Genomic DNA, 14,714 nt, shown 5'->3' with positions numbered 1-14,714 from the left:
CCAATACTAATCAATACATAAATGATTTGCTGTATGAGTTATAGATATCCTTTAACATTCTAGTTCCCGAGGTGATAAACTCTAAATTTCTAACATTATACATATATGATGCATATTAAAACGAGACAATTATTAAAGTATAAAAATCTGCATACATTTATTCCTTATTAAAATCATACACCACAATATAAGAAGTTTTGAACCGTTCATTGTAAAATAATCAATTTTTAAGTTATGGAAAAGGGGTGGGGGGGTTGTTTTGTTTTATAATCCCTTTATTGCATAATCTACACCATTGCTCCCCCGCTTATTGGAAGGCTGCTAGATCCAATTCTTCGTTCAATCCTCCTGGATACAGGGTTTGGAGTTTAAAGATCCAATAGGTCTCCTGTCTTCTAAAGTTTCCTAATTTATCCCTTCTTTAATCTGTTCTATTGGCCCATAATTTTTAGATCTGTTGGGTCTTTATTGTGTTTATATGCAAAGTGGCGTGAGACCCCGTGTCCGAAGAACCCTTTGAGTATATTCCTCCTATGTTCTAAAAATCTTTCTTTCATAGGTCTCATTGTGCGGCCAATGTACTGCAGGCCACATTTGCACGTGAGCATATATACCACATAGGTGTGTTGCAGGTTATATGCCCTGCAAATGTCTCATTTGTTACTGTGGAACTGAATACCTTTATTTTATTCAGAACTTACGGACAGGTCAAACATCTTCCATGACCACATCTATAGTTCCCAGTGACAATATTGTATATTTTTATCCTTTTTTTTCTCTGTATATTGCATTGTATACCAACAATTCATTGTTATTTTAGGATTTACTTAAGAACTTAAAATTTGATTATTTTACAATGAACGATTCAAAACTTCTTATATTGTGGTGTATGATTTTAATAAAAAATGTATGCAGCTTTTTATACTTTAATAATAGTCTCGTTTTAATGTGCATCATATATGTATAATATTAGAAATTTAGAGTTCATCACCTCGGAAACGAGAATTTTAAAGGATATCTATAACTCATACAGCAAATCATTTATGTATTGATTAGTATTGGTTTATTATCTGTCCTCACTAGAGCTTAGTATGCACAAAGCAGAGTCACTAAATATGCAAGAAGAAAACCACTGATAGAAAAAAGACTGGCAACCATATATTCACACTTGCAACACATTAACTTTATTATATCTAAAGTCTAAATTGGTCACATTATGACTGGGCCACATTGCATATAAACAAATGTAGAAAAAAAATTATATGAATTTAAAGGAGATACCTACTATATCACAATGAGGCAACTAAGTGGCCACATCCAGAATACAATCAACTAATTACTGTGCCAAATAATGACATATTTAACAAATTAAAGCATCAGGTGTCTCCTATAAATGGTGTGCCAGTTTTAGATGTACCCCATCCCTGACGGAGCCACAGTTACGTGGAGGAAACGCGTTGGATTGTGCAGCAGCACATACGCGGAGAAGTAGCCTGCCAGCAGCATTATTGGAACCCTTGTTCAGGTAAAACGGCAGTTCACAGCTGAGGCGAGAACACGCAGCCGTAACAGATCTGCTTGCCACAGTGTCTGAAGGGATTCAGCATTTGCTACAGTATCGGATGGGATTTCCTGCAACCAGAGGATGACGTCACGGAACCACAGCGAAGGGAGCGGAGAGCAGAGACAGAGCACCAGAACAACCCTTGTGGACGAACAGGGGCCGTTGCATGCTTCACCAAACCCAAACCACCCTGACAGACATCGCAGTGCACCCAGGAATCAGACACAGTAAAACAGCAGCAAGCAGTAGGCATACAGCAGTTCTCCACTAACAGAACTCATAAGGACTCCAGCAGCAGGCATCCAGAACATTTGCTAAACAGCATTTATGTGAGTGATCTTTTATTCAACTTTGTTATAATAAATTGCATTTTCATTTTTGTTTCATTGTCTGCGCCCCATATGTTGTGTTTTTATACATTTTTTTGATGGTATACGTATAGCAACTTCAGACTTCATAGTTTTAGCAGGAGAGCTGTTGGGGTCAATACATACATACAAACAAAAAAAAAAGCACGTGCGTTCTTGGTTTCCTTTAAAGCAGCAGTTCAAGCAATATCCTACCTGTGTTTATTTTAATAAATCAGTTTTGTACTGCGAGAAAATACTTGTAGCATTTTAAAAAAAGCAATGTTTTAAAGACATTTTTAATGTTTCTAATGTAGGAAGCATTTCCAAAGTGACAGCCCCCTTCCCCTTCTGAAAGGCTCTGGCTCTTGACCCCCGCCCTCTCTCTAGCTGTGCACCAATTGTATCTTGTAACTGCCCAGTTAAATCATATTCCATGAACTACATTGCCCACAATGCTGTGCAAGAACTGAATTAAATAACTCAGAGCAAAGTGATTGATTACAGGAGAACAGTCGATCTGCAGCTTTGCTAATCACTTGTCAGTGTGCAGATTGTATTGATGCACATATTCAATGGGGGAAAAAAAATTAACTAAAAAACGGCAACTTGAACTGCAGCTTTAAATCTCTTCATGATACACAAAAAAGGCTTATTTCAAAATTATATTGAATATGCTGCAGGAAGCCTACAATTCAGTATTAACCATTAACTTTCACGTTTTTTCAAAAGAAGGTTGTTTGTTCCATATTTGGTTCCCCCACAAAAAAGACTGCTCTCCGCCTCACCAAGGATGTCTGGATATTAATTTCTTTTGCACTCATTATGTCACAAGCTTTTGGTAATGAAGCCAAGGAAGTAGAATAGCTTTAATACGAAAATAACTTCAGGAAAATGTAATTCATTAGTACAATTAAAACATAGCATAAATAAATGCATTTATTTACCTGTGCATATGGGTTTTGCTGTGGATAGGCACTTCGTACTGGGTATACTGCAGTCTGGTAAGGATTTGGGGATGAAGAATAGGGTGGCACAGCACCGCTGGTGGGCGAACATGACACTTTGTATGGCGTACCTGGTGTGTATCCTAGCAAAGAAAAAGGATTCAGCACCGAAATGGTAAACAAAACAGTTTTCCTTACCATCAAATGTCAATATAGGTGTGCTTAATAATATTTATACAACATGCATTTCATATATGTACGCGTTTCAAGCATTGCATAAATATGTTCTTTTAGTCACCACAGACATGGAACATGAATTTAATTTTGTTCTAGATATAAAAAGACAAACGTTTCTAAACCTTCGGATGCTGGAATTACGTAGTGCAGGAAACTGCCGTATAGCCTCTCTTCCATACAGTATATAGAAGCAACACTATAAAGTGACATCCTATCTCAATGTGCTTTCAGTGCTGCTGCGCTGCATGGCTGCAGAAACCACAACTTGGGGACTAGGCTTTAGCCAGACTTGTTAGACTGACAAAGTAACAGAAGTTTGCAATGATTTCCAACATAGAAGTACACACAAAATGCAACTCTTCATTTTATGACAACAAATAGCGATGTACCGAGTACCCGGAGCTTTTCCAGTTACCTGGACCCTGCAACTGAGAAATGGGCCCTGTGCCGGGTAATACCCGGCGCCGAGTAATGTCAGAGTAGCTGAAAATAATCACATCACTTACCTGCAGCCAGCAACGGAAGGCGAGGAAGCCCGCGGCGACCTCTATGAAGAGCAGCAGAGGTCCTGTGGCGATGGCATAAGTGGGTATTCAGCCGGCGTGGGAGGAGCAGGACTCCATTACACAGTACAGCCGGCTGTCCAATAGGAACGCTCCTGCTCCGGTCACGAGGTTCCCTGGCTCACACCGCTATCTGCTGTGCTGTTTAAGGCCTCGGTCATGGTCAGCGCTTATGCGCTGACCCGTGCTTAGGCGCGCTGCTGCTCGGCAGAGCCCCTACTGCCGCAATGAGAGTGGCTTTAGCAGGGGCTCGCGCACGCTTCTGCACACTTGCTGAAGCGTGTGTCTCACCGAGTCTTCAGATTTGGCGCTCGCCGGAGCGCAGGGCCGGTCACGTGAGCGGTTCGCCCAATGAGGGAGGACCAGTTCCGTGATGTCACTGGCCCGTCCCCAGACGGCGCGCTGGTTAGGCCAGGGAAAGCATCGCTTTCCCTGAGCCTCAGCGCGCCTCCGCACTGTTTTGGGCACTATGTCCCAGGCCTAATGGATTCCTGCTGCTCCCACGCCGGCTGAATACCCACTTCTGATGCCGACAGTGCCACTGGACCTCTGCTGCTCTTCATAGATGTCGCCGCGGTCTTCCTCCACCCTGCAGGTAAGTGCCAACTGGGTACCCAGCCGGGAAGAACAATTGATTTTGGCAGGGTACCCGTTACCCATTTTTTTTAAAAAGTACTACGCAGTACAACACTAATAACAAAATCTAGCCATGTTTAAATTATCTTTTTGATTTAAAACTAGCTACAAAAACATAATGCAGTCTTATTTGCACTGAAAGGGGAATATCAAAATACAGTTTCAAGCTTTTCATTCTTTGATCAATACTTTGAGTTACAACTGATGTCAATGAACTGTTAACTTTAAAATTCCAATGTTTAAAACACAGAATAAAATGAAATCATACCACTTAATTCAGTAGCGCACACAATATTTAATAAGCCTTGGATCTTCTAGGGTTAAACCATAAAATGTTAAACCATTTGGTATACTGTATAGTTAAAACATTTACAATTCTGGCCATGGGAAAGTTAATTTTGTTGGGGAGAAAGTTTCACTAACTTCATGTGTGGCACTATAGAGACAAAATTCCTATCCCAAATAAATTAGAACTGCTCATGCATATACTTTTTACCATTTTGCCAAATTTTACTTGAAATTGGATTCTATGACTTCGTAGTAGTCATCCAAGCAACTGCTAATGGAGACTAGATAGAAAGATTAGGTGTATTTGCGGAATACACGACTGAAACAAACCAGGAGTTTTCTGCTTCCCCTACACTTTTCTGGGCTCGCTCTCTAGTCGGCATTTAGTATGCTAGGGAAACAGTCTTCCTGGATAAGACAACTACTCTATTCAAATGGGACAAAAATATTCTCCGGCACAGGGGGAAAACTGCTTCATAACATAATGACTATGGGACTCAATATGCACATCTTCATTGCCTCTGCACAAGTCTTCCTTCAATTTTTTTTTTGTTACACAGAACAAAGAGAACATGATTTTTAATATTTGTTTAGAAATTTCCACAGTTTCTGAAATGCTCAGCTATTCAACAAAGGCCCATGTCATGTTTAAATGTCAGGTAAGTCCCTTTTCATCTAGGAAAATGGATTTAATTTTGATATTGGCTTATCTTCAAGTCCCCTCTATGGCAGCATCTCGCCTGAGGTAACACTCCTCCCTCCGACGAGAGTAGGAGATCTAATTACCGACTAGAAAATGGAACAACCTGTTTTGTCAGTATTCCCTTAACAAAGCTAAAAGATACAAAAACAATAATTTTCTGGGTGGGACTTTAAGAAAAGGAAATATAAAAAATGTAAATGTATTTCTCTTCTACATCCCCCTTGGCAGTAGCTCACCTGTGGTAAGTATCCAAGCAGTACATGAACTTAGAAAAAAAAAAAAGTGACATGACAATTTATCTATTTAGTCTTAACCACCACTTAAAACTTTTCTTCAGCTGAATGGTGAATTTGCAAGTTATAGAATTTAATAAACTTGTGGTGATGACCACACGTGACGGCTCTGCAAATTTCTTAGGGCACTGTCCGTGCTTTCTCCACTCAGCGGCCATGACCTTGCTAAAGGGTGAGCAGAGCTGGAAAGATACACGAAGACCATTTGTCTCAAGTTTTGCAGATGCATTCAGTAATTCATCTAGAAATAGAAGACACTGGTGCTGCTGTTTCCGTTCCATTGACGAGAATGTAAAACAAAAATAGCCGATCTTTCTTAAAATGCTGGTCTTCTCAAAATAAAAAACTTAACTGCTCTTAAATACATCCAGGCTATTCAAGTTAGACTAATGGATTGGGACACATAGTAGAACCAGCTCCTGATTAATATGAAAAGGAGGGGACAACTTTTGGCCTGAATTGAGGAACCATTCTAAAAAAAAAAACTAAATTTTATGGATAGTCATAAGGTAAATTACATTATATCGCCTGTAATTTCCTTACTTGTCTTGCCATCGTAAAGATTTCGATGAGAGCCTCCAGGACCAAAGACAGATACCACTGGGCATGATGACTAACCAATTGAGATATGAGAAGGCCCTTTGGAGGAGCCTAGCGCACAGATCTGAACATATATATACAGAAATATATATATATATATATATACACAGCTCAACCCCGTTATAACACGATCCGTTACAACGCGAATCCGCTTATAGCGTGATGCAAGCGTGGCTCTCAATTTTTGTATTTATGAATACTTTACAACACGAGTATTGGTACCTTAAATACTTTATTGTACAATGCATACAATTGCACATTATTTCTAACGCGATCCGCTTAAAGCGCGATGTGATTCTTTGGACCCCAAGCACAGCGTTATAAGGGGGTTGATATATATATATATATATATATATATATATATATATATATATATATATGTAGCGGACATGTAAAATGGCTACAGTCATCTCTCCTGCTGACAGTAAGGCCTGGTAAGTTGTGGGCATGCCAGCAGTAATCATGGAGGTTTGCCCTCACACCCTGGTGGAGTGCCCTGTGTATGGATGGGAGTAGTCACATGCTCTGACTCCATGGTTAGTGATGTCAGAGGTGTGTCAGCTTCCAGAGTATACATAAGGCACAGCACTGAGCCTAAAGTTAGTTCTGCACAGATCTACGTTCAGTTCAGCCAGAGTTCTGCAGGAGTTCTGTCAGAGATCTGCATCCAAGTTCAAGTACTAGCCTAAGAGACTGGGGGTTATGTTGTAGTGACCCAGAGGAGACTGTGTCCAGGGACCTGGCACAGGGCAGTGATCCCTGCGGGGATAGGGAATCCCTATCTAAGGAGAGAGATACCTTTTAAAGGGAGGCACTGACTACAGAATGAGTGGCTAAGACTCTACTGCGAGGGGCAGCTAGCCCACATCACCAATAAAGATGTTCTCATTCAAAAACCCTCTCGTGTACATGTGTGGAGTGAATGTACAGAGAGGAGCACCACGGAGGAGTTCCTCAACAGGATCATCCCCTTGCGGACGCAGGGACCCTGATGAGGTGGAGGCGCTGCACTGGAACTAGGTGAGACTAAGCACACTACCTCAGCTGCCTGTCTGGACGGGTCCTCCCCACACACCATCATGCGGGAGACTCAGGAGTCCTGTTGCCAACATGTGCACCACCAGACACTACCACACTGTAATGGGGGCCGGTTAGACCACAGGGGCCAATGTGAGATTGGGTGGGTCAGGCCGGGCCACAAAAACCGTTACATATATATATATATATATATATACACAGTATATCATTTTTTTTTTTAAGAAGACACCTGACTGGGCCCTGTCAAAACCATCATGTAAGCAATGCAGAGCCTGAGTGACATTAAAATGGTGCAGTCTAAGCTCCCCCTGCTGGCAACAACTATGTAATGTCGCCCATAATATAGGTTAAATTAATTTTTCATTTTTCATTTTGTAGTACTTATTAGCTTTATATCCTTCAAGTCATTCCAATAATTTGTAATGTTATATATATATATATATATATATATATATATATATATATATATATATATATATTATACATACATACACACATAAATATATACATACACAGTATATTTTTACATATGGACTAATATAATAATCATTTTAAAATGTTCCCAAAATTAGGTATCCAAACACTTTTTTGCTATTATCTCCCCCTAAAGTTAATCTTTTTTAAAATTTTCTTTTATCCTGAATAAAGTACCCCATTTCATGTTTTTTCATATCTATATTTGTTGATTCAATACAATGCCTACCTGATGTTTTTATACCAATAAGGATTAATGTCTGCATATGCAACATTAACAAATCAAATAGGTATGCCATCGTAGAAATACTGTTTATATGCTGCACAGTATTAGTCAAGAGAACTATATCCCAGTTAATGATAACTCAGCCTATCAGTACGCTGATCGGTTATTTGAGGATATTTCGACGCATTATCCATGACTGTGCGAAATGCGTAGAGTCGAGACTGCCCGTTGGATCCCCACAGTGTTCTGTCGCCGCTCTATTAACCAATTACCGGAAGTGATGACACGAAGCATTGCAGGCAGAGAGACGCCAGATCATAGACGGCAGAGCTTGGCAGCAGAGACAAACTCCTGAATAGCTTCTATAGTTCTACATGCCAGTACCAACTTAATTTTATGTATGTGTTTTTTACCTAGGGTGTTTATAAAAGTTTTAGGGTATATATTGCACTATACCATTGACGGACCACCAGACATCAGATGATCCATTAGCCTCACATTTCATCTTGAAATTCACAACAGCCCAACAAACAGAGTTTTGGAAATTGAATTATTTTGCCAGTGAAATGTGAGTTTCCATTGCATAGACCATCTACAGCATATTAACTCCTGCTTTAAGACCATCTGCACTACGTTGTGTTTTTGTTTTATTTTTATGGTGATAACTGCGCTCCCCAACATTACTGCCTTGAAAGCTACAGTAGTATATGTATCTTCAATTCCAAAGTATTTATCTGAAGAAAACATGGTCTGCTCTATTTCTCCTGGACGAAATAACCCTTGAAGTGGGCCCCCATCTTATGTAACTTGCATCCGTTGTCAAAATCTTCCACATGGGACTTCAAGAGACTTTCCTTTGCACAGCTTTGCCTAGTCTATCCACCAATGCGGAGGTCCGGTTTGGTTTTCTGTTCCATTTATGCAAGAAATTCCACTGTACCAGCCTTTTATTAAACCTTAACCATGGAAGTTTTTTTGGTGTGGCATTGAACAGACCTGTTATCTCAATCTCAAGAGGTATGTAACTTCCCTTTGAATCTTTTCTTTCTACTGTAAGGCATTGTGACAGGGTGAATGAAAGTCACCAGCCATATACCTGGCAAACATATGTCTAAGTTTGCAGTGCAGCAGTGACGAGGTAAACTTTCAGTGGAGAAGGGCTGCTTAATTAGTCTGACCCAGCTGCATAATCAAGGTGTTTAAAACCCCCAGGCTACACACACATGTAAGGCCTCGGTCCCGCTGCGCTCGTTGGCGCGGGCGGCAATGTAGCGAGTTCCCCACCAGCAGGGGAATCCTTGCGAGCTGGTCCCGGTCCCCCCTGGCGGCACAGCTGACTACACGCTGTGGCGCGTCAGCCGCTAGGAGACACAAGAGAATGGTGTTTCCTAGCGTTGACGCGTCACGTGGTGTGGCTGTGAGCCAATGGGGAGGGGAGGCTTCGGGAGGAGGAGAGGCTTCGGGGAGCGGGGAGGAGTGTGGAGTGAAAGCAGGTGAGTACCTGTCTGTGTGTGTGTCTGAGTGCGTGCGTGCCTGTCTGTGTGTATATGTGTGTGCCTGAGTGCGTGCGTGCCTGTCTGTGTGTGTGTGTGTGTACCTGAGTGCCTGCCTCTGTCTGTGTGTGTGTGTGAGTGCCTGCATGTGTGTGCGCGCGTGTGTGTGTATGAGTGTGTGAGTGCCTGCATGTGTGTGCGCGCGTGTGTGTGTATGAGTGCGTGAGTGCCTGCCTGCCTGCCTGTGTGTGTGTGTATGTATGAGTGCTCCAGCCCGAGTCCGTGGAGGGAGGGTGGGGGGGGGGGGAGAGTAGCGGGTCCCTCCTGCAGCCCGTGGAGGGAGGGAGGGGGGAGAGTAGCGGGTCCCTCCTGCAGCCCGTGGAGGGAGGGGGGGGAGAGTAGCAGCTCCCTCCTGCAGTCCGTGGAGGGAGGGAGGGGAGAGTAGCGGGTCCCTCCTGCAACCAGTGGAGGGAGAGTAGCAGCTCCCTCCTGCAGTCCGGGGAGGGGGGGGAGAGTAGCGGGTCCCTCCTGCAGCCCGTGGAGGGAGTGGGGGGAGAGTAGCAGCTCCCTCCTGCAGTACGTGGAGGGAGGGGGGGGGGAGAGTAGCGGGTCCCTCCGCTCAAGCCACGCCCCCCCTCCCTGTCAAACCTCCCGCCCACCTCCCGCTCCCTACAGACCGCATATCGCGGTCTGTGTATCTCAGCGCACCGCCTGTCAGCAGTGCGGGTGCGCTGACTCTGGGAGCGGGGCCTTAGCCTAAGCTAGCTGGTCAGGAGACAGGACTGAAAATACTGAAGCGATTACTGCTATAAGGTCTGTGTTGCAAAGTACATATTTGATGAACTGTCTGTGTCCTGCATGCAAAAGAGAAGCTGCCTTGTTTTCTAAGCTGAAGAGACGCTATTTTGTTTTGTCTGCTGAAGAAGCTATTTTCTTTTTGTCTGCTGTATGTTTTAAGGCTCAATAAATATGCCTCATCAATGGAACCCGCGTGTGTGGTTGCATGTACCCGGCAACATATGGTGTCAGAAGTGCCGGGATTTTGAGAGGCCCCTGCAGTTGAAGGGCCACACACACACAAATGAGAAAAATGGAAGAATTTTTAAAAGAGTTTCTGTGCGAGCAGACCAGACAGCAGGGACTGTTAATGCAGGAACAGGCACAACTACAAGCAGAGAGAGAAGAAAGACTATTGCAGTAGCAAACCCCGCTCCTAACCCAGCAGCAGGCAGCACAGGGGGAGCGGATGGCCAAGCTGCTGACCCAATTCCAGGGGTCTGCCAGTCCAGAACTTGAAACAAACCACGGGTACTCCTGAGGAAAATGGCTCAGAACGAGGATCCAGAGGCTTTTCTACTGACATTTGAAAGGGTTGCTGAAGCTCAGGGCTGGGCTGCAGATCGCTGGGATACTGCTTTGGCCCCACTCCTCATAGGAGAAGCCCAGGCCTCATATCAGGGCCTCCCAGCAGATCAGGCAATGGACTACCGACAAGTAAAAGCCGCCATACTGGATCGCTTAGGTCTGACCCCAGAGACCTACCGGCAGCAGTTCCGGAACATGAAGTACATCGCTAAGATGAGACCCCGGGTCCTCGCTCAGCGGTTATTGGACTCGTGTACGAGCTGGATACAACCCGAGGAGTGCACTAAGGAGGTAATTCTTGAGCAGGTGGTTTTGGAACAATTTCTACAAATAATACCCCCTTCCGCACGCTCGTGGGTAAAACGCCACGCTGCTGAAACCCTAGCTTTGGTGGTCCGACTCGTGGAGAACTTCCTTAGGGCTGAGCAGCAGGCGAGTGTCCTGGACCCGACTCCACCGGCACTTGCGGACGCCCAAAGAGGGAGGTCGGATCAACGTGGAACCTATGGCCCGTCCATACGCAACCGTCAAGTCCAATGGAAGGAGCAGTCGTTCCAGCAAGGACGGAGTCCAAATGCTGGTCCCCGCCGAGACCCTCATCTCCTTCCTGATGTCGGCTCATCGCAAAATGAGAGGAACTTCCGAGGACGTCGCCCACAGGACCCACCAGATGCCTGGTCTCCAGTATCCGGTCCAGCGGAGCACTATCCACAGCCCCCTCCTGCGAGGGAACCCTCTCCATGTTCCGCCTGCGGAGAACAAGGCCACCGGTATGTGGACTGTCCACTGATGGATTGTTCATTCAGCAGGACCATCGCCTCGGCCTTCACTGGAGAAAATTACAAGCCCTGGCTACTTCCAGCCCTGATTGGGGGAAAAACCGTCCAGGCCCTTGTAGATTCGGGCTCTGGGAAAACTCTGGTCCTCCAGGAACTGTTACCGCCCAACGTGTGTTCTTTTGACTTCCCATGGAGTATAGAATGTATACACAGCGATGTAAAACGCTATCCAACGGCCAAAATCCGGCTACAGGTAAAAGGTCAGGAGGCTTACCTCGAAGTAGGAGTCGCTCCTTGCCCCCGTTGTGCTCGGCCGGGACTGGCCTTTCTTTTCGGACCTAATGGCTCCAGTCTTTCACAAGGAGCCTCCTTCTATGGCTCAGGAGAACCCTTGCAAACTGTTCCCCTTCTCGGCAGACCTTTTTCCCAGTAGACACCGGGTTCAAAAGACTCGGAAGCAAAGACGCTCTGACAAACAGGACTGGTTGCAGAAATCTGGGTCTCAAGGTGACCATTCTAGTAGTCAGAGGTCACAAGTGATGTCTGGGGATGGCCAGAGGGAGGGGGATATGGGCCCTGGAGTTTTACCAGACCTGTACCTCCCTGACTTTCGCCAGAAGCAAAGAGAAGACCCAGTCCTTGCTAGACAGTATGACAAGGTGGTGAAAATTGATGAGCAGATTTTAAATGCACAGGGGGTGATAGTATTCCCCCATTTTGAGCTATCAAATGATATTCTGTATAGGGTGAATAGGCAGACACAAACAGGGGAGGTCACCAGACAGATATTGGTTCCCAAGGCGTTTGTTAAGTCTGTGTTCACTCTAGCCCATACTGTCCCTTGGGGTGGTCACCTGGGCAGGGATAAAAAACATTGGACAGTATTTCATCCCGATTCTAAATGCCAGGGATGCATAGTGATATTGCTAAGTTATGTACGACATGTCCGGAGTGCCAGCTAACTAGTCCGAAAGGGACAAAAAACAGCCCCTCTTGTTCCTCTACCCTTGGTGTCAGTTCCCTTTGAGAGGATTGGAGTAGACTTGGTAGGACCTCTAGAACCTTCTGCGAAAGGACACAGGTTTATTCTTGTAATAGTTGACTATGCAACAAGATATCCTGAGGCGTTCCCCCTGAGAACAGCAACGGCGAAGCAAGTGGCCAACAAGTTGTTGGAACTGTTCTCACGGGTTGGACTTCCCCAGGTTATGTTGACAGACCAAGGTACAAATTTCATGGCTAAACTGATGCAGGATGTATTAAAGTTACTAGAGGTCAAGTCTGTTCAGACATCGGTCTACCATCCACAGACTGACGGATTGGTGGAAAGATTTTACCGAACTCTAAAAGGGATGCTGAGGAAATTTGTAGATTCAGAGAAGAGAGCCTGGGATGAACTTCTCCCTTTTCTGCTGTTTGCAGTGCGGGAAGTTCCCCAGGCCTCCACGGGATTCTCTCCATTTGAATTGCTCTATGGCCGCCAACCCCGGGGTATCTTAGACCTCCCAAAGGAGTCCTGGGAGGAACAGCGGTCCACTTCTAAGAATACCCTGCAATATGTACTAGACCTTAGGAAGCGCCTAGATGTGGTCGGCAATTTTGCTAGGGAGAATCTTAGATCAGCCCAGGACAGTCAGGAGAGACATTACAATCAGAATGCTCGCATGAGAGTGTTTCACCCGGGAGACAAGGTGATGTTATTGTTACCAAGTTGCGAGAGTAAACTCCTGGCCAAATGGCAGGGCCCATTCGAAGTACTCCGCCGTACGGGTGATGTGGATTACGAGATCGCTCAACCAGGGTCCAGGAAGGGTAAACAAATTTACCATGTGAACTTGCTGAAACCCTGAAAGATGCAGCGGTCTTTATTCATCCACCCGGTAAAGGAGGAAACGGACTTGGGTCCTCAGCCTCCACGGGAGAACATCGTGAGTGACGATAAAATCCCAATGGGTAAACAGTTGTCCTCTGAACAAAAAGGGGACGTGTTAGCAATAATTACACAATTCCATGATGTTTTTTCTGATTTGCCAGGACAAACTAACTTAATTTCATATGCGATTGAGACAGCACCTGGCGTAAAAGTACGTTCCCGTCCTTATAGGTTGCCTGAAAATCGTAGGGCTCTGGTAGAGAAGGAGGTACAAGAAATGTTACACTTAGGAGTGATTGAGGAATCATGCAGTGAGTGGTGTAGTCCACTAGTTATGGTCCCTAAACCCGATGGGAAGGTAAGATTTTGTGTGGACCTCCGAAAGGTCAATGCGGTATCCAAGTTTGACGCATATCCGATGCCAAGGGTGGACGAATTAATTGACGCCCTTGGTAACGCGGAATATATATCCACACTGGACTTGACAAAAGGATACTGGCAAATACCCTTAGAGGAAAAGTCCAAATGCAAAACAGCCTTTGCCACTCACATGGGTTTATACCAGTTTGTGACAATGCCATTTGGACTGCATGGAACCCCAGCCACATTTCACAGACTCATGGATAAGGTACTGAGACCCCATAGGACGTATGCCACAGTCTACCTAGATGACATTGTCATTTATAGTAAACACTGGTGGGCCCATCTAAATAGGCTGAAAGCGGTCCTCAAATCTCTAAGAGAGGCAGGGCTCACAGCTAACCCTAAGAAATGTGCCTTGGGTAAGGCGGAAACCAAATACTTAGGGTATGCAGTGGGAGGTGGAAAAGTAATGCCACTAGCCGACAAGGTAGTTGCCCTGAAAGAAGTTCCGACCCCCCAAACAAAAACGCAGGTACGCTCTCTCCTGGGTTTAGCAGGGTACTACCGGCGGTTCATCCCCAACTATTCGGAAGTGGCAGCCCCTTTAACGGAACTCATAAAAAAGTGTACCCCTACACAAGTGGTATGATCAAGGGATTGTTAGAGAGCCTTTGAGGACATAAAAAGGTGTCTATCAGAGGGTCCCATCCTTAGAAGCCCGGACTTCAACAGCCCTTTTATAGTGCAAACAGATGCATCAGAGAAAGGGCTAGGGGCAGTGTTGTCACAACAGTTTGAGGGAGTTGAACACCCTATCCTTTTCCTGAGTAGGAAAAAACTACTCAGTGATTGAGAAGGAGTGCCTCGCAGTACCGTGGGCAATCGAGGCTTTGAGGCATTACCTGGCAGGCGTGCATTTTACTCT

At 44.8% G+C, this 14,714-nt stretch overlaps 1 protein-coding gene across 6 annotated transcripts in view; it reads right to left on the bottom strand.

Moving 5' to 3' along the window:
* The window catches only part of FAM168B (family with sequence similarity 168 member B), a 143,857-nt gene that overhangs the window by 20,666 nt on the left and 108,477 nt on the right, over positions 1–14,714 (bottom strand). For all 6 annotated transcript variants that reach the window (XR_012787906.1, XM_075569474.1, XM_075569471.1 and 3 more), the window contains one exon: positions 2,859–3,001. Coding sequence is in view for 5 of the 6 variants with exons in the window: in XM_075569474.1 (XP_075425589.1) it covers positions 2,859–3,001 (143 nt within the window). In the remaining variant the exon portion in view is untranslated. The remainder of the gene's footprint in view (positions 1–2,858; positions 3,002–14,714) is intronic.

Source organism: Ascaphus truei, chromosome 14 (assembly GCF_040206685.1).
Source record: "Ascaphus truei isolate aAscTru1 chromosome 14, aAscTru1.hap1, whole genome shotgun sequence".
Taxonomy (NCBI): Eukaryota; Metazoa; Chordata; class Amphibia; order Anura; family Ascaphidae; genus Ascaphus; species Ascaphus truei.
This window is presented reverse-complemented; position numbering and strand designations above follow the sequence as displayed.